The 21,614-nt window shown below is 43.0% G+C and overlaps 1 protein-coding gene across 3 annotated transcripts in view; it reads right to left on the bottom strand.

The window, feature by feature from the left end:
- The window catches only part of LOC140191648 (protein AF-10-like), a 290,386-nt gene that overhangs the window by 210,676 nt on the left and 58,096 nt on the right, over window positions 1–21,614 (bottom strand). For 2 of the 3 annotated variants that reach the window (XM_072249244.1, XM_072249246.1), the window contains exon 6: window positions 18,413–18,517. The exons of the other annotated variant lie outside the window; for it this stretch is intronic. In XM_072249244.1, coding sequence (XP_072105345.1) covers window positions 18,413–18,517 — 105 coding nt within the window. The remainder of the gene's footprint in view (window positions 1–18,412; window positions 18,518–21,614) is intronic. 3 annotated transcript variants of the gene reach the window in all.

Below are 21,614 nucleotides of genomic sequence, written 5' to 3'. Positions count from 1 at the left end.
TTGCACATTGGTTGTTTGCCTGTTTTTGTTTATGAGTTCTTTTGTAAATTCTATTGTATTTCTTCATTTTCCTATAAGTGGCTGCAAGAAAATATATCTCAAAGTAGCATATGGTAACGTAATTTGATAATTTACTTTGAACTTCAAACACACGAGTAATGGATAGTGTTGTGGTCCAAATTTCACTAGAAACCCAGTGAGCTGGAATTCAAATCCTGATCATAGTTGGATCACTTAAAATATGGCCAAGAAGTATTAGGTCGTTGGTCAGATTTTAATTATGTTGCCAGTATAAATTCAGAGATTTATTCAGAGCTAAAGTATCTGAGCTGCCTTCTGGAAAGCGCCATAGCTCTATTAAAACAAAAACTTCACATTGTATTAAAAGTTTTCTCTCCCAGTTTGTCTGATTTAGCACCGCCCAACCCCATCTATATTTGACCCCCATCACTGAACTGCGCTGTAAATATTTCAAACCACTTTTTCTCATGCTATTTACATTGTAAATACCTGCTGGTGGTTATGTATTTATGCACATTTCATTCTATGTCCGTACTTTAGCCTCTAATTTTATTTTTATATAATTCTTTATTCTTTATAATTGTTGAATGTTGTATTTTGGTGCTTGTGCCAACACACTACAGCAAATTCCTAATACGTGTAAATGTATGTGGCGAATAAAGTTGATTCTTGATTCTTGAGAAGACAAGTTTTGATGACTTCACTTCTGACAGTGAACCTCAGTATGAACAAGGCCAGCAGCTGACAATTGGTGGTGGAACCTCTGGACTTGGATTTGAACCCACAGCTTTCAGGACACAATGGAAGCCAGAGCAGAAAGGAAAACAGCTCTGGGAAAGCAGGAGAGGGGGCATTGAGTCAGAGAGATTGGGAGGATCAAGGCAACTGTACAGGATCAAAAAAAGCTGCAGAGGGTTGTAAAATCAGCCAGCTCCATCATGGGTACTGGCCTCACCACAATCAAGGACATCTTCAAAAGGCAATGCCTCATAAAGAAGCATCCATCATTAAGGACATGCCTCTTCTCATTGCTACCATCACGGAGGTGGTACAGGAGGCTGAAGACATACACTCAATGTTTTAGGAACAGCTTCTTCTCCTCCACCACCAGATTTTTGAATAAGCAATGAACCCACAAACACTACCTCACTATTTTTGCGCTACTCAATTAATTTTAAAATATATTTCTTATTATAATTCATAATGTATTTTATGTACTGCAAAACAAAACTGCTGCTGTAAAACAAGAAATTTCATAACATATGCTATGATAATAAATCTGATTCAGATTCAGGTCCGGTTCATCAAAATCTGCACACCGTCAGTGCTCTATGTGCTGTCAATTGAGATTACTCTTTCAGGCTCTAGGCTTGAACACTAAACGTCAAGGATATTGCATATTGAAACAATGTGCAGGCAAAATCCTGCATATTGGGCACATTTGTTTCTAATTAGAATGTAATTTTTAAAAGATCTCTCACAATAAAAAATATTTATTTGAAAGTAGGTCTCAGCGGAAGACAGTCCCCCACAGTCCCTTATGATTTGAACAGCTCCAGCTGCACGAAGTTGTGCACAGTTCGCCTGTTCTAAGTACACGGTGCACCCAGTGCACATCTCCTTTCCATGATCGTCAATGTTGGTCCACAACAACGTACACAGGATCGCACTGCTACTGTGGATGACAGGGCCTCTTTGAATCCACTCATCTGAGAAGGTCTCCAATTTGAACTCAATTTTATTTTAGCATGCAAGCAAGCTAAAATTGCTTACACACATTAAATATACATAAGACATAGGAGCAGAATTAGGCCACTCGGTCCATCAGGTCTGCTCTGTCATTCCATCACGGCTGACTTATTATCCCTCTCAACCCAATCCTCCTGCCTTCTCCCCATAATCCAGAACCTCCTAACAGTAACGCAAACAATTTTGGAATGAGGGAGGAAACTAGAGCACCCAGAGAAAATACTCGTGGTCATGAGGAGAATGGACAAACTTATTACAAACCCCGATCTTACAGCTAGTGTTGTAAAGCCAAAACAGCCTCCAGCCACCAAAAAAGTGATCAGGTCTATTTTAGCTTAGCTCAGGTATCTCTCACATGTTCAAGTTGCATTGACAAGGACACATTATCTATCTCTGGAGACAGCTTATCTACCGATGTCTACTATAAGCCTACGGACTCTCACAGCTATCTGGACTATTCCTCTTCTCACCCTGTCTCTTGCAAAAATGCCATCCCCTTCTCGCAATTCCTCCATCCCCGCCACACCTGCTCTCAGGATGAGGCTTTTCATTCCAGGACGAAGGAGATGTCTTCTCTTTTTAAAGAAAGGGGCTTCCCTTCCTCCACCGTCAACTCTGCTCTCAAACACATCTCTCCCATTTCACGCACATCTGCTCTCACTCCATCCTCCCGCCACCCCACTAGGGATAGGGTTCCCTTTGTCCTCACCTCCCACCCCACCAGCCTCCGGGTCAACATATAATTCTCCGTAACTTCCGCTGCCTCCAACTGGATCCCACCACCAAGCATATCTTTCCCTCCCCCCCCTTTCTGCTTTCCGCAGGGATTGCTCCCTACGCGACTCCCTTGTCTATTTGTCGCCCCCATCCCTTCCCACAGATCTCCCTCCCGGCACTTATCCTTGTAAGCGGAACAAGTGCTACACATGCCCTTACACTTCCTCCCTTACCACCATTCAGGGCCCCAGACAGTCCTTCCAGGTGAAGAAACACTTCATCCCACTTGACATGTGAGTCAGCTGGGGTGATATACTGCATCTGGTGCTCCCAGTGCGGCCTTCTATGTATTGGTGAGACCCGACACAGACGGGGAGACTGCTTTGCTGAACACCTACGCTCTGTCCGCCAGAGAAAGCAGGATCTCCTAGTGGCCACACATTTTAATTCCACATCCCATTCCCATTCTGATATGTCTATCCACGGCCTCCTCTACTGTAAAGATGAAGCCACACTCAGGTTGGAGGAACAACATCTTATATTCCATCTGGGTAGCCTCCAAACTGATAGCATGAACACTGACTCCTCTAACTTCCGTTAATGCCCCCTCCTCCCCTTCACACCCCATCCCTTATTTACTTTATATATTTTTTATTCCCCCCCCTTTTTTCTCCCTCTGTTCTTCTCAGTATAACTCCTTGCCTGCTCTCCACCCTCCAAGCTCCCCTCCCCCCTTCTCTTTCTCCCAGGCTTCCCATCCCATGATCCTCTCCCTTCTCCAGCTCTTGGCTCCATCCCTCCCCTCCTGTCTTCTCCTATCATTTTGGATCTCCCCCTCCCCCTCCCACTTTCAAATCTCTTACTAGCTCTTCCTTCAGTTAGTCCTGACGAAGGGCCTCAGCCTGAAACGTTAACTGTACCTCTTCCTAGAGATGCTGCCTGGCCTGCTGCATTCACCAGCAATTTTTGTGTGTGTTGCTTGAATTTCCAGCATCTGCAGATTTCCTCGTGCACACATTTAATGTGGTTGCTGCTGTTCATGGGTATTTGAAAGAGCCCTTATGACGTGCCATACGACATGAGGCAACCAAAAGGCAAAACACAAGCATATGAAAGCTTTCATGTTGAAAATAATAACATTAGCAGAGGGGCCACTGTTAGAAAAATGCAGCTAGCAGACAGGCTTGGGTTACAATCCCCAATTCAATGGACAATGTCAGTTCAAAGAACCTAGGTGTAATAGATCAACATAAATGCTGCCCCCAACTCATCTCCCCCAACCCTTTACACTCAGTAACCATTTTATTTGATACACTAGGGAAATTCTAGGCAGTCTCTGGAGTAGGTTACATGGTCGGCACAACATTGTGGGCCGAAGGGCCTGTAATGTGCTGTAGATTTCTATGTTCTATTTTACACCTGTACACCTGCTTGTTATGGCAAATATCTAATTAGCCAATGATGTGGCAGTAACTCAAAGCATAAAAGCATGCAGACATGGTCAGGAGGGTCAGTTGTTGCTCAGTCCAAACATCAGAATGGGGAAGTGACTTTTACCATGGATTGATTGTTGATGCCAGATTGATTGGTAATTTGAGTATCTCTGAAATTGCGGATCTCCTGGGATTCTTACGCACAACAGTCTCTAGAGTTTACAGAGAATGGTGTGAAAAAAAAGGAACATCTAGTGAGCGGCAGTTCTGTGGGCAAAAACACCTTGTTAATGAGAGAGATTAGCGGAGAATGGCCAGACTGGATCAAGGAGCCAGGAAGGCGACAGTAACTCAAATGGCCACACGTTACAAGTGTCAGAGTTGTAGACAAGCACAGCACGGTAACAGGCCCTTCAGACATTCTAGTCCATGCCAAAACCATTTAAACAGCCTACTCCCATCAACCTGCATTGGGATCATAGCCCTCCATACCCCTACCACCCATGTAACTATGCAAACCTCTCTTAAACCTTGAAATTGAGCGTGTATGCACCACTTGCACTGGCAGCTCATTCCACAGTCTCAAAACACCCTGAATGAAGAAGTTTCTCCCCATGTTCCCCTTAAACTTTTCACCTTTTACACATAACCCATGACCTCTAGTTGTAGTCCAACCCAACCACAGTAGAAAAAGCCCTCTTGCATTTACCTAATCCATACCCCTCATAATTTTGTATACCTCTAACAAATTTCCTCTCAATCTTACATGTTCCAAGGAATAATGCCCAAACCTATTCAATCTTTCCATATAACTCAGGCCCCCCGGACCTGGCAACACCCTTGTAAATATTCTCTGTACCCTTTCAACCATATTTACATCTTTTCAGTAGGTGGGTGACCACACAATACTCCAAATAAGGCTTCACCAATGTCTTGTACAACTTCAACATAACATCACATCTCCTGTACTCAAAACTTTGACTTATGAAGGCCAATGTGCCAAAAGCTTTCTTTACAACTCTATCTACCTGTGATGCCACTTTCAATGAATCATGGACCTGTATTTCCAGATCCCTTTGTTCTACCACACTCTTCAGTGTCCTACCGTTCACTGTGCAAGACCTACCCTGGTTGGTCCTACCAAAATGCAACACCTTGCACTTGTCTGCATTAAATTCCATCTGCCATTTTTCAGCCCATTTTTCCAGCTGGTCCAGATCTTTCTGCAAACCATGATGGTTTTCCTCACTGTCCACTACACTCCCAATCTGGGTGTCATCGCAAACTTGCTGATTCAGTTATCCACATTATCATTCAACAACGGAGCCAGCACCAATCCCTGTGGCACACCACTAGTTACAGGAAGCATCCACTGCCTTGCCTTCATCAACTTTCCTGGTAACTTGTTGAAAAACTATATTAAGATTGGTTAGACATGACCAACCACACACAAAGCCATACTGACTATCCTTAATCAGCCCATGTCTATCCAAATACTTACATATCCAGTCCCTTAGAATACCTTCCAATAAATTTCCCACAACTGATATCAGGCTCACTGACCTGTAATTTCTTGGTTTATTTTTAGGGCCTTCCTTAGACAGCGGAACAACATTGGCTATCCTCCAATCCCCTGGTACCTCACCTGTCACTAACAATGATTTAAATATTTCTGCTAGAGTTCTGGTAATTTCTGCACTTGCCTCCCACAGGGTCCGAGGGCACAGCTTGTCAGGCCCTGAGAATTTATCCACCCGAATCTGCCTCAAAACAGCAAAAACCTCCTCCCCTGTAACCTGTACAGGGTTCAAGAAGCTGATACCATTTTGCCTCACTTCTATAGATAGTGTGTCTGTCTCCTGAGTTAAAACAGATGAAAATAATTCATTTAGGATCTCTCCCATCTCTTTTAGCTCCAAGCATAGATTACCATTTTGATCTTCTAGAGGTCCAATTTTATCCCTTGCAATCCTTTTGTTCTGAACATATCCGTAGAATCCCTTAGGATTCTCCGTCATCTTGTCTGCTAGAGCAACCCCTTGCCTTCCTTTAGTCCTCCTAATTTATTTCTTAAGTGTTTTCCTGCATTTCTTGCACTCCATAAGCACTTCATTTGTTCCTACCTGCTGATACCTGCAATGCACCTCTTTTTTTCTTAACCAGGGCCTCAATATCTCTTGAAACCAAGGTTGCCTCCACCTGTTATCTTTACCTATTATTCTGACAGCACATAGTCACTTTGTACTCTCAAAATTTCTATTTTGAAGGCCTCTTACTTTCCAAGTACACCTTTGCCAGAAAACAACCTGTCCCAATCCACACTTGCCAGATCCTTTCTGATATAATCAAAATTTGCCTTTCTCCAATTTAGAATCTCAACCCACAGACCAGACCTACCTTTTTGCATATTTACTTTGAAATTAATGGTATTGTGACCACTATATATAAAGTGTTATCCTACACAAACTGCTGTTAACTACCCTGTCTCATTCCCTAATAGCAGATCAAGTATTGCACATTCTCTCCCTGGGACTTGCATGTCCAGATTAAGAAAACTTTCCTGAACGCATTTGACGAAGTCTATCGCATCTAGTCCTTTTACACTATGGGATTCCCAGTCAATATGTGGAAAGTTAAAATCACCTACTATAGCAATGTTATGTTTCTTGCAACAGTCTGCAATCTCTTTACAAATTTGTTCCTCTAAATCCCTAGGACTGTTGGGTGGTCTGTAATATAGCCCCATTAACGTGGCTGTTAATTAGGTCGGCTGGTGGCGCAGTGAGATCAACGTCGGGCTCGAGAATGGAGGTTCCTGAGTTCGATCCAGTGAAAGACCACCCCCGTGCGCACTCTGCATCTGTGCCGGGTTGATGTCGAGTTCGCAACTCAGCCTTGTAAAATAATACTGCGAAATGTCTGTGCGAGGACTGGTGCCCCACACAGCCTTTCGAACTGCACCTTGTAAGGCATGAAAATGCCCGATGCTGGCCTCTCATGGTCTGAGTCAACGTCATCATCATCATTAACGTGGTCATACATTTCTTATTTCTCAGTTACACCCATGCATACACATCACCAAGGATCTCACGTGGTCTGTACACACCAGCTGTGTGATGTAAGAGGCACAACAGCACCTCTTTCACCTCAGATGGTTGGAGAAGTTTGGTATGGGCCCCCAAATCCTAAGAACTTTCTACAGGGGCACAATTGAGAGCATCCTGACTGGCTGCATCACTGCCTGATATGGGAACTGTAATTCCCTCAATCGCAGGACTGTAGATGTGAACTTCCCACTATTCAGGATATTTACAAGGACAGGTATGTAAAAACGGTCTGAAGGATCATTGGGGACCTGAGTCACCTCAACCACAAACTGTTCCAGCTGCTACCATCTGGGAAATGGTACCGCAGCATAAAAGCCAGGACCAACAGGCTGATTAATTCATGCTGACACAACTGTATTTCTATGTTATATTGACTATCCTGTTGTACATAATATTTACTATAAGTTATTATAAATTGCACATTAAGACAGAGATGTAATATAAAGATTTTTACTCCTTATGTATATGAAGGATGTAAGTAATAAAGTCAATTCAATTCAATAATATCTCACTGGCTGAGTTCTCCAGTCTGTCCCGATTGAGCATTGCCATGAGATTTTCTCTGACTAGTAACACCACCCCTCCTCCTTTAATTCCTCTGGTTCTGTCATGTCTAAAACAATGGAACCCCGGAATATTGAGCCGCAAGTCCTGCCCCTCCTGCAAACAAGTCCCACTAATGGCTATAATATCATAATTCCAGGTGCGAATCCACGCTAAGCTCATCTGCCTTTACTACGATATTTCTTGGTGTGCAGAAGTACATCTCTGAACACACAACACATTGAACATTGAAGTGGATGGGCTAGAGCAGCTAAAGACTACACCAGGGTCCACTCCTGTACCTAATAAAGTGGCCACTGAGTGTATGTTCAGTGATGCTGGAAATCAGAAATAACAACAAAATATGCATGTCACGGATTGAAAATTTGAGGTCTCAAGAAGAATCTTCAACATGAAGCACTGACTCTGTTTCAATGGAGCCACTGCTTCTGAGGACTTTGATACCCAGGAAGAAGGTACAGGAGCCTTGGGTCCCACACCACCACGTTCAGGCTACTAAATAATTTCACTCACCTGAACTCTGAAATGATTCCGCAATTTATGGACTCACTGCGTGTCTCTATTTATTTGTTTATTTATTTATAATTTGCATGCTTAGTCTTCTTTTGCACAATAATTGTTTGTCAGTCTTTGTTTGTGTGTTGACTTTCATTGATTCTATTGTATTGTTTTGATTTACTGTGAATGCCAAAGAAAACAAATCTCAAGGTAGTATATGGTGGCATATACGCACTTTGATAATAAATTTACTTTGAACTGTGAACTTTTGATTCTGCACACTTTATTCCAAAGGCTGGTGCAAATGTGAAGCTTTTCAAAAAAATTGGGGTCAACTTGTTTTCACTTAATTGAAGGGTCAATTGAAGTCCTCTCCAGGTTATGAACACCCTAGTTATATACAATCCTATACAGTGCTTGTAAGGAGAGTGAGACGGATTTGCTGGCCGCTGTCAGACTGCAGGCATCTTCTGTCACCTAGGAACTTGGCTCACGGTCGAACTGCAAACTGTCTGGGTTAAGAAAAATTCACAAGAACAAAAACTTGCTGTTACCTGGAAACACCTTGCAGACAGGCATATGAATATATAAATATAGAAGACATCTGATATTTTGGCCTTCATTAGACAGAGCATTGATTTCAAGAGCCACGAGGTAAAGTTGCAGCTCTATATAACACTGGTTAGATCACACTTGGAGTGTTGTGTTCAGTTCTGGTTGACTCATGATAGAAAAGATATGGAAGCTTCGGAGAGGGTGAAGAGGAGATTTACCAGTATGCTGCTTGGATTAGAGGCCATATGAGGATAGGTTGAGCAAGCTTCAGAATGAAGGAGGAAGAGAAGTCATCTGATAGAGGTGTGCAAGAGGATAGTGGTTCAGATTCCACTTGTCTGCCTACAGAAGATCATGAAAATAAATTGGCAAGACAGAATTCCTGACACAGAAGTGCCATCTGCAGCAGACATGCCCACCATCCACATTGCTGTTGTAACATTGTCAGATGGGCAGGCTATGTCACCAGGATGTCAGACAATTGCATCCCCAAGCAGTTGTTCTTTGGGGAAATGTCCACAGGGAAGCGCTCTCGTGGTGGTCAGCGAAAATGATTCAAGGACACGCTCAAGACTTCACTCATGGCCCTTGAGATCGATCACACTTCTTGGGAACACACAGTCTCGAATCGCTCACCCTGGTGCAGGCTTCTCAATGAAGGGGCCACCAAAGCTGAAAAGAATCACAACGCTGAAGCATAAAGGAAACGACAAAAGAATGAGCAGCAGGCACCTCAACTGCAGAACCTTCACCACTTGCCCTATGTGTGGGAGATACTTCCTAACCCAGATTGGACTCAACACTCACCTCTGGACACAGGAGTAACAAACACAGCCACCCACGGATGTCAGTAGTCCTCATTGCTCGCGATGGATGGAAGGATGCGTGCACATACACACCGATAAGCAGATATGGATAGCCAGCACGTTTTTTCCCAGGGTGGAAATGGTTACCATGAGAGGGTGTAATTTTAAGGTGACTGGAGGAAAATACAGGGTGATTATCAGAGGTAGATTTTTTTTTAAACACATGGAGAGCGGTGGGTGCATGAAATATACTGCCAAAAGTGGTGGTAGAAAAGGGAGATACATAAAGGGCTATGTTGGAGGGAGAGGTTAGATTGATCTTAGAGTAGGTTAAAGAGTCAGCACAACTTTGTGGGCTGAAGGGCCTGTACTGTGCTGTAGAGTTCTATGTTCAACATCATGGATGGAAAGTACAGAAATGCTCCTATGTTTCTCTGCTCCCTACTGGTTGAAATCTACTGAAGTAAAACAAAATCAGACACTGCAAATCAGAAATAAACACAGCAAATGTGGATGGAATTGGCACATGGAATTGGCTCAGTGAGAAACAGGGTCAAAGTTTCAGGTCAGTTATGGAAGCATATCGGCAAATACGAGAACTGCCAAGATTGGAAGGCTATGGACCTAATGTAGCAGGTAAATGGGATTAGCAAAAGTGAGTATGATCACAGTGGGACTATTTCTCTGCTGCAGGACTATAACTGACAGCTCTTCAAGCTGAAACATACACTGTGGAGACAAGGGCCTGCAGATGCTGGAATCTGAAGCTACTAACAATCTACTGGAGGAACTCAGCAGGTTGAACAGCATCCATTGGGGGATGGGGTGGTTGAAAAAGTAACTGTTGATGTTTCGGGTAAAAACACATAAAACGGGGCAGAATTAGGCCATTCAGCCAATCGGCTCTGTTCTTCCATTCCATCATGGCTGATTTATTATCCCTCTCAACCTCATCCTCCTGCTTTCTCCCCATAATTTTTGACACCCTTATTACTAGAGAACCTATCAACCTCCACTGTAAATATACCCAATGATTTGGCCTCCACAGACATCCATGGCAATGAATTCCACAGATTCACCACACTCTGGCTGAAGAAATTCCTCATCTCCATTCTAAACGAACATCCTTGTATTCTGACACTGTGCCCTTTGCTCCTAAACCTTAACAATTCCTTTGCTGCTCAACCTGTTGGGTTACTCCAGCAGATTGTTTGAAACATTCACTGTTTTCCTTTCTACAGATACTGCCTGACATGCAAAGTATCTCATTTTCAGTTTCTATCCACAAGATTTAGTAACTCAGTAAAGATTACTAGCTGGTACAGGTGGGTGAGATTCACTCAAGACCAATAACTTTAATTGATGGAATATACATAGTAACCTTTCAGAGGATAACTAACAGCAACAGAGCAATGATCTTGCTGCAATACTGAAGTGTAGCTGCTAAAATCAGATTAACTCTAAAGTTTTACATTTGCTCTAGGGACTTCTCTCATCAACGCCTTTTCAAAAATTTCCCGAGTGGAATCAACAACTATATAAAACTGCACCTTAGTGGCCACACATTACTAGGTACAGCTGCTCATTAATACAAATATTCATCAGCCAATCATGTGGCAGAAACTCCATGCACAGAAGTGTGTAAACATGATCAAGAGGTTCAGTTGTTGTTCAGACCAAACATCAGAATGCGGAAGGAATAATTAAGTGACTTTGACTGTGAAACGATTATTGGTGCCAGACAGGGTGGTTTGAGTATATCAGAAACTGCTGATTTCTTGGGATATTCAAGCACAACAGTCTCTAAAGGTTATGGAGAATGGTGTGAAAACAAAAAAGAAACATCCAGTGAGCAGCAGTTCTGTGAGTGAAAACACCTTGTTAATGAAAGAGGTCAGAGGAGAATGGGCAGACTGGCTCAAGCTGACAGGAAGGTGACAGTAAATCAAATAACCACGCACTACAACCGTGCAGAAGACCATCTCTGAACAAACACGTCGAACCTTGAAGTGGATGAGCTACAGCAGCAGAAGACCACAAACATACACTCAGTGGCCGCTTTATTAGATACAGGTGGTATCCAATATAGTGGCCACTGACTGTACATGACAATGCCAAGGCATTTATCTCTGGTAACTAATCCGATAGAGTGGTGTCAATGTGATGTTCCCTGACTCACATGCATTCTGTTGAAGTACATTATGAAGACAAATTGCAACCTATTAATGTAGCTTTAGCTTTACTGAACTTTTTGACAAGATATCAAGATGCACTCTCCTTAATTTAATTGCCTTTGCAAAAAACAAACTGCGCTCAACATTCGTACAACCCAATGACAAGAGAGCAGCAAAGCATGGTATGTGTTGGGTCTCTCAGAAGGGAATACATTACCTTCAAATGTCCCCTGACAGCAAATATTTAATAGTTTATTTTGGAATAGATACTTATTGTAATGGGGATTTCCACAGGAAACACATCTCTCCAAATGAGAAGCAACACACAAAATTGTGAAAGTTTTCCAGATTATTTTGAATCCCAAGAATACACACGCCAGGTGCTCTCCAGTGCTCTATATTGCTTTCGAAGGGTACCCAGGATGCTGACAGTACATGCAAAAGATCTATGAACAATCTGCCCTCCCTCTTGTCTGCTTGATGTTTTAAATTAAAATTAACATCCACCATCATTTTGCATGGGAAGACCTTCAAAGCAACTGAGCATGGATTGGTAATAATGTCTCCTCAGTAGTCACCCCTAAATTGCAGGAGGCGAGTAGCTGGGTGACTGTCAGGAAAAATAGTGACAGGAGACTCAATAGTCAGGGGAACAGACAGGAGATTCTGTGGACATCTGAATAGTACGTTGCCTCCCAGGTGCCAGGGTCAGGACGTCTCAGATTGCATCCACAGCATTTTGGAGGGGAAGGGAGAGCAGCCAGATGTCTTGGTACATATTGGTACTGTAACGCCCTGGTTCACATCTTTACTGTTATGCTGTGGGTATTTCATTTAGCCGCTCTGTAAGAGCTGTTCGTTCTGCTTTCAGCCTGTTTGGGTTATTGTTGAAGATAAGGAATGATGTGGAAAGTGTGTCATCCAATTAGGTTTTCTTGGTGAGAGACAATAAGGTTGGTCTTGGCTTTTACTCGGGAGGAGATGAAGAGAGAAGACGCTGGGGAGAACCGGTCGTAGTGTACGATCCGGTGGGAGACCGGTTTGTTCAAGATGGATTGCGAGCGACGTTCGGAAGGTGGTGTGGGCATTCACGCTGAATGTGGGCCCAGCACATGAGTGACAGAGAAGTTCAAAATGAGCTCCAAATTGTGCACATTTGATTGTTTAATTAGAATGGGCCCTTTCTTTTTTGGTTTTCTTTACTAACCCTTTGGTTAAGATTCATAAATCTAATTCCTTTAATCGTATGCAGTGTGCTGTCTGTTATTTCATGGCATTAATTTGTGACAGGGTAGCAAATTACACAGCATCCACACAAACTGGGGTTTGGGGTGGGACAAGCTGTCTCAATCTCACGAGTTTGGCGGAACTTGAGAGTGTCTTCCCTAGACTTACGCAGCCAAGGAAACCAGGGGGTTGCAGTACCAATGGCAAAGGAAGGAAAAGCAAAGAGGTCCTGAAAAGAGAATTTAGAGAGCTAGGCAGGAAGCTGCGAAGCAGGACCTCCAGGGTAGTAATTTCTGGATCGCTACCTGTATCACGCACCAGTGAGGGTAGAAACAGGATGGTTTGGCTGAGAAGCTGGTGCAGCGGGCAGGGTTTCAGGTTCTTGGATCATTGGGATTTCTTCTAGGGGAAATATGACCTGTTCAAAAGTAATGATTTGCACCTGAATCTGAGGGGGACCAATACTCTCGCGGGCAGATTTGTTAGAGCTGTTGGGGAGGGCTTAAACTAATTTGGCAGGGGGGTGGGAACCAGAGTGAAGGGACGGATGGGAAAAAAGCAAAGATAGCACGCAGTCAGGCTCTCAGGAAGAGCAGGCAAATGATAGGACAAAATTGCAGTCAGCAGGGCGGGTATCAGGGCATTAGGGATGCAGAATTAAAAAGTATAGCAAATACAGTACTCTAAGTGTTATATCTCCATGCATGGAGTATAAAAAATAAGGTGGGTGATCTTGTTGCACTATCACAGATTGTCATGATGTTGTGGCCATCACTGAGTCGTGGCTGAAGGATGGTTGTAGTTGGGAGTTGAACGTCCAAGGTTACACATTGTATCGGAGAGACAGGAAGGTAGGCAGAGAGGGTGGTGTGGCTCTGCTGGCAAAGAATGGCATCAAATCATTAGGAAGATGAGACATGGGATCAGAAGATGTTGAATCCTTGTGGGTTGAGTTAAGAAACTGCAAGGGTAAAAGGACCCTGATGGCAGTTATATACAGGCCTCCCAACAGTAGCTGGGATGTGGACCACAGATTACATCGAGAAATAGAAAAGGTGCGTCAAAAGGGCAATGTTATGAGAGTTACTGGAGATTTCAACATGGGAAAATCAGGTTAGTATTGGATCTCAAGAGAGTGAGTTTGTTGAATGTCTATGAGATAGCTTTTTAAGCCAACTAGGGGATCAGCTACACTCGATTGGGTGTTATGTAATGAACCGGAGGTGATTTAGGAGCTTAATGTTAGCATTTATTTCAAGGGGAATTGAATATAAAAGCAAGGAGATAGTGCTGAGGCTTTACAAGACACTAGTGAGGCCGCACTTGGAATATTGTCAATAGTTTTGAGAAAGGATGTGTTGCCATTGAAAAGAGTTCAGAGGAGGTTCATGAGGATGATTCTGGGAATGAAGGAATTAACATATGAGGAGCGTTTGGCAGCTTTGGGCCTGTACTTACTGGAATTCAGAAGAATGCGAGAGGATCTAATTGAAATGTAATGTTGAAAGGACTGGATGGGGTGGTTGTGGAGAGGATGTTTCCTCTGGGCATATCCAGAACTAGAAGGCAGCCTCAAAATTGAGGGGCGACCTTCTAGAACAGAGGCAAGGAGGAATTTTTTTAGCCAGAGAGTAGTGAATCTGTGGAATGCTCTGCTACAGACTGCGGTGGAGGCCAAGTCCGTGGGTATATTTAAGGCTGAAGTTGATAGTTTCCTGATTGGTCAGGGCATCAATGGTTATGGAGAGAAGGCAGGTGTATATGGAGTTGAGTGGGATCCGGAATCAGCCATGATGGAATGGCAGAGCAGACTTGATGGGCTGAATGGCCTAATTCTGCTTCCATGTCTTATGGTCTTAAGGCAGAAGAACCTAGTGTGCCAGATGTTGGTGTGAGGGAAGAGAAGTGAGTACAGCTACTATTACAAAGGGGAAGGTGCACAAAAAGCTGAAAGGCCTAAGGGTTCATGTTACCCAGACCAGATGAACTACACCCTGGTGTTCTGAAAGAGGTAGTGGTTGAGATTGTGGAGGCATTAGTAATGATTTTTCAAAAATCATTGGACCAGAGAAGTGCCAGAGAAGTGGAAGATTGTAAATGTCACTCCATTCTTTAAGAAAGGAGGAAGGCAGCAGAAAGGAAGTTATAGATTATTTAGTCTGACCTAAGTGGTTGGGAAGATGTTGAAGTCAATTGTTAAGGATGAGGTGATGGTGTACTTGGGGACATAGGACAAGATAGGACAAAGTCAGCATGATTTCCTTCAAGAAAAATCTTGCCTGATGAACATGCTGGAATTCTTGGAGGAGATTACAAGTAGGATAGATAAAGGGGATATAGTGGATGTTGTATATTTGGACTTTCAGAAGGCTTGGATAAGGTACCATGCATGAGGCTGCTTACCAAGTTAAGAACCCATGGTATTACAGGAAAGTTACTGTCATGGTTAGAGCATTAGCTGATTGGTAGGAGGCAGTGAGTAGAATAAAAGGATCCTTTTCTGGTTGGCTGCCAATGACTAGTGGTGTTCCGCAGGGGTTGTGATGGGACCACTTCTTTTTATGTTGTATATAAATGATTTAGATGATGGAATAGATGAGTTTGTTGCCAAGTTTTCAGATGATACGAAGAGTGGTGGAGGGTCAGGTAGTGTTGGGGAGACAGGAAGGCTACAGAAGGACTTGGACAGATTTGCAGAATGGGCAAGAAAGTGGCAAATGAAATACAATGTTGGAAATTACATGGTCATGCAGTTTGGTGGTAGAAATAAATGTGCAGATTATTTTCGAAATGGGGAGAAAATCCAAAAATCTGAGATGCAAAGGGACTTGTGAGTCCTTGTGCAGAACAACCTAAAGGTTAATTTGTAGGTAGAGTCAGTGATGAGGATGGTAAATGCAATTTTAGCATTCATTTCAAGGGGTCTAGAATACAAGAGCAGGGATGTGATGCTGAGCCTTTATAAGGCACTGGTGAGGGCTCACCTTGAGAATTGTGAACAGTTTTGGGCTCCTCATCTAAGAAAAGATGTGCTGGCATTGTTGAGGGTCCAGAAGAGGTTTACAAGGTGATTCTGGGAATGAAACGGTGAACGTTTGATGGCTTTGGGTCTGTATTCACTGGAATTCAGAAGAGGGAGGGGTTCTCATTGAAACCTTTCAAATGTTGAAAGGCCTAGACTGAGTAGATGTGGAAAGGATGTTTCCCGTGGTGGGGGCGTCTAGGACAAGAGGGCACAGCCACAGTGTCCATTTAAAACAGAAATGCAGAGGAATTTCTTTAGCTGGAAGGTGATGAATTTGTGGAATTTGGTACCACAGGCAGCCGTGGAGGCCAGGTCATTGGGTGTACTTAAGGATTGGATACAGCAACAAAGGTTATGGGGAGAAGGCTGGGAAGTATGGCTGAGGAGGGGAAAGAAAGGATCAGCCATAATTGAAAGGTGGAGCAGACTTGATGGGCCAAATGGCCTAATTCTGCTCCAAGGTCTTATGGTCTTATGGACAATCAATACCAGTACACCTCAAGGATCTGTGCTTAGCCCACTACTCTACTCATGACTGAGTGGCTAGGCGTGGCATAAATGCATCTACAAATTCACTAGTGACAGAACTGTTGTTGGCAGAATCTTAGATGGCAATGAGGAGACATACAGGAGTGAAATGATTGGCTGGTTGAGTGGTATTGCAAAACCAGCCTTGCACTGAACATCAAGAAGACAAAGGAATTGGTTGTGGACTTCAGGAAGGGAAAGTCAGGAGAACACACATTAGTCCTCAGTGAGGGGTCAGTGGTGGAAAGTCTTCAAGTTCCTGATCACCAACATCTCAGAGGATCTCCCTAGGCCCAATATGTTGATGCAATCACAAAAAAGGCATTTGAGGAGAATAGGTTACAAGGTTGGCAAAACATCATGGGCTGTGTTGTACTGTTCTATGTTACATGATTTATGTTAATAGTTCATTCCAAAAGCAAACAGAAATTCAATAGACATTAAAAACTAATTAATTAGAGTAACCATCTTCATTAACATGTAAGCAGAACATGCAGTGCAATAGCAATTGCTAGATCAATAGCACAAAAAGAGGGAAACATACAGAGTGAAAGGGGATTAAATTAAAAGATTAGAAATAAAGATAAAGATTGGCTTTGTCATTTGCACACCAAATCATACAGGCACAGGAATGCCTGACCACCACCTCCCTCTCACCCACTCAGATTCCTCCTTGGATATTTCACCTTTCAACCTACACCTATGACCTCTAGTTCTAGCCTCACCCAACCTGAAGGGAAAAGGCAGCATGCATTCACCCTATCTATATCCATCATAATTTTGTATAGCTCTACAAGATCTAGTGTCACTCCCCTGTGCTGCAGGGAATAAGATCTCTCCGTTAACCTTGGTATGTTCTAATGCTTGCATATAACATGGAAAATACAAATACTCTTAACAAAATTAGGCTGATACCCATCAAGTAAATTAATTGTAGATTCTGAAATGCAAGATAAATTATCCACACTGGCAGATCTGCCATAGCATTCATCAGAGGAGGACACAGAAGGGAAGGTTCATCTGCTAACTTGACCTCATCCTCTGAGGTCACACCTATAGCTCTCCTTGAAAGCAATTGAACAAAGTAGTCATATGTTGGCAACTGTGGTTCCTTGTTAACTCCTCAGACCAGCAGCAATTGTAGCTGCTTCTAAACTATTAGCCCCTGGTCAGAAATTTTAAAAAAACAATTATACAAGGGGTCTGGCTTTGTTAAAAAGACAGTGTTGCATCTTAAGTGGACAAATGGAAGAAAGGCTTGTATCCAATATGACTGTCAGTGTTCAAGATGACAGTTGTAATTGAATGTCTCTTTTACTGGGACTGGTTCAAAAAATTCTATAATGTATTTTTATATATATTTTAGCAAATCACAGTTGAACAAGAAAATTATTTCAGTGAACAAGTAACATCTTGCAAATATTAAAACAGAAACCCAAAGGAATTTGGAACAGCAAATGGCCTCTAATTGACCACAGACCATTACTATTTACAGCAACCACACTTTGTAGTTACAAATGGACAAAGCAATTCAATACAGATTCGCATGGACAGAGGAAATGTGCAGTGTTTGGAAGACAAAACTCTCCTGTCTGGGCAAGGAGAACTGACGGCAACTTGAAACAGCAGTGAGATGAGACGTTGACACATTGCCCTCAGAAGCTCAAATGGTGAAGTCTTGATACTAGCCTGTTCATTTTGCTAGTCCTTCGTAATGTTTTCTCCTGAAGCCCAAGGCAGGAGAGTGAGCAACAGAATACTCTTGGCAGCCTGGAGGCTAGGGTAGTCTGTTGGGAGATGTCCCTACTGACCCTAATCCCTCCAACACTATCTTCCCCATCCGTAACCTAACTGTTGGATCGTTAACAGGTGCACTTCCACACAGAGTGTCCCTAATTCCAGTCTCGTTCATTTTCACACAGAGATGATAACAATAGGCCACAGGTCCAGTCTCCGTCTATTATTTGATCTGTCCTAACTTTGAGGTTAATACAAGATTAACACAAACCTTTCTCTGTCTGTCATACAGGGAGCTCAGTTTATCTTGCGAGTGAGAGGAGGAATCACTCAGGCCTTGGTCATAGGATGTGTTAGCTGAATGCCGACATTTCTTCTGCAGAATTCAAAAAGAGTTTCAAAGTTAAATAGAAATCGAATCTTTATCAAATCCAATATAGCAAACTGCTTCAGAAAGGATTTTATTGATGCTTTAAAAAAATTTCCCTGACTTTCTTATGGCCCCAAACGTTCAGCTAAGATATCAACAGGCCAGATTTCTCCTGTTTCACTGAGGCAGTCACTCAATCCCCAGTAACAGTTAAAACAGGATAAATTCACTCCCCATCTATAATCTGTGTTTGTCAATGGATGTTGCCGATCAGGAGCGTGATCCCTGGATAATTTCTCCATTTTTTTAACCAAAATTTGCAGTCCAATACCCAACTTGACCATCAATGACCAAATGTGTTACAGTGGGTCTACCTTGCACTCTGATTGGCTTGGTCAAACTGAGGGACTGAGGCATGTGACTGGATGTCCCACCAAAAAGGATGCACTTAGAGACACTCAAAGATGAAACTTTGCACAGGTTACATTCAGCATGTGTTATGGCACTGGCATCTGTGGTATATGTGTCCACTACAGCTCAGGACCTCAGAGATGATGCCATGTTCAATTCAGTCGCTAGCATCAACACAAAACACCAGCAAAGAGCCGTCACTGAAGATCGGCCACGAGAGTAAGAGCTAAGTATCCCACCTTCGCCCTCCACTAACACCATCAACTCCCCGAGATCAACAGCAAAGAGATTTCTCCCTGAAAAGGCCAAAGGAACTAGGAAGTCATGAATACCCACCTCAAACAAACAGTGGATAAGAAAGACACAACACAAAATGGCCTGTCAACCCATCACAGCAATACCAGCTCTTTCAAGGACCTGTCCAATTACAAATGTTTGTAGTCCAACACTCTGCTTGGCAAAGCAAATGATCACTCACCCAACAGGGATCAACGGTGGTCTACAGTAGTGGGTGTCAGTGGGGGGGGGGGTGAGGATTTGTGGGTGCAAGACCACCTCTAAGGCATCTCAGTACAAAACTCCAGCTGGAATCCCGCACCGAAAGGACGTGCAGAATAGTTAGAAACACCCGCGTGGAGGAGGTAAAGGACGTTGTCGTGTCATTTTGTAAATGCTCAGGTTGTTCTGCCCAATGTAGGGCCAGCATTTAGTTCTCAACTAGAGTCATAGGGCACTACAGCACAGAAACAAGCACTTCAACCCATCTAGTCCATGCTGAGCAACACACATCAAAGTTGCTGGTGAACGCAGCAGGCCAGGCAGCATCTGTAGGAAGAGGTACAGTCGACGTTTCAGGCCGAGACCCTTCGTCAGGACTAACTGAAGGAAGATTCAAAACATGCATTGGAGCACAGGTTCTGTGCTCGGGGAAACACAAGATCAATCCAAACCCTGTGGCATTGAGGCCATTCCTCATAATTCTGTAGGCCTCTATCAAATCTCTTATTCTATGCTCTTGGGAATAAAGTCATAACCTAGTTAAACTTTCCCTTTACAATTAGCAAATTAAAGCAGATTTTTATAATAATTTTTACTTCTGGGATCATACATTTAAAAATAAAAATTAGTTTGAAAGTAACTATGAAATTGTTGGTGTTATAAAACCCATGCAATTACCAGCTTACTCTGACCAAGGAAAAGGCCACTCCCCCCATCTGACCCTCGCAGCTCATTACAGAGCAATCCAAGCCCCCAAGCCCCCCTCTTCTTTTCCTGTAACTCTCCAACTTATTCTCTCTCTTTCTCATATGCCCACCAGTTTCTCTCTGCTAATTACCAATTACTAAGGGATGATTGGCAGCAGCTAGTTATTCTATCAAAATGTTCTGTGGCATGAGAAATAAACCAAAGTCACAGAAAACATGCAAATTCCACACAGAGAGCACCTGAGGTCAGGATCAGATCTTGATCCCTGATGTTGTGAGGCAGCAGTACTAACTAAATCCCTCATTTGTCACTGCAGACTCATGCAAATTTCTATAGATGTACTGTAGAAAGCATACTAAATGGCTGCATCACCTTCTGGTATGGAGAGGCCATTGCACAAGATCAGAAAAGGCTGCAGTGGGTTTCAAATTCAACCAGCTCCATCGTGGGCACTAGCCTCCCCACCATTGAGGCATCTTCAAAGGGCAATACCTCAAAAAGGTGGCATTCATCATGAAGGCCCCTCACTACCCATGACATGTCCCCTTCTCACAACTACCATCAGAGAAGAGGTACAGGAACCTGAAGACATGTATGCAACATTTTAGAAACAGCTTCTACTCCTCTGCCATTTCAATGGACAATGAACCCATGAACCAATGAGCTGCCTCACAATTTGTGCTCTCTTTTTGCAACACTTTATTTTTTAATGTCTATATATTATAATTTATACCTTATATCTTATGTATTGCACTGTACTATTGCCACAAAACAACAAACTACATGATACGTCAGCGATGATAAACCTGATTCTGACTGTGATTCTTTATGGAAGGGAATCTGCCTGATCTGACCAATACGTTATCATGAGACCATAAGATATAGGATTTATTATCCCTCTCAAACCCATTCTCCAGCCTTCTCCCCATAAGCTTTGACACGCTTACTAATCAAGAACATAGCAACCTTCGCTTTAAATGTACTCAATGATTTTGCCTCCACAGCCATCTGTGACAAGGAATTCCACAGATTCACCGCCCTCTGGCTGAAGAAAATTTTCCTCATCTCTGTTCTAAATTAACATCCCTCTATTTTGAGGCTGTGCCCTCTGGTCCTAGACTCTCCCACTATAGGACACATCTACTCTATCTAAGCCTTTCATTATTCAAGTCTTCAATGAGATCCTCCCAAAATTCTTCTAAACCATTAAGTACAGGCCCGGAGCCATCAAATGCTCCTCATACATTAACGTTTTCATTTCTGGGATCATTCTTGTAAACCTCCACTGGACCCTCTCCAATGCCAGCACATTGTTTTTTAGATAAGGGGTCCAAAACTACTCATCATATTCCAAGTGCAGTTTGATCAATGCCTTATAAAGCCTCAGATTCAGAAACCTGATTGGGTCTTACCTGCCCCTCTCAGTTTTGATCAGAAATTGCCAACACTACCAGCTACTCCCACATCTTAAGAACAAACTTGCTGC

This window comes from Mobula birostris, chromosome X (assembly GCF_030028105.1).
Source record: "Mobula birostris isolate sMobBir1 chromosome X, sMobBir1.hap1, whole genome shotgun sequence".
Classification (NCBI taxonomy): Eukaryota; Metazoa; Chordata; class Chondrichthyes; order Myliobatiformes; family Myliobatidae; genus Mobula; species Mobula birostris.
This window is presented reverse-complemented; position numbering and strand designations above follow the sequence as displayed.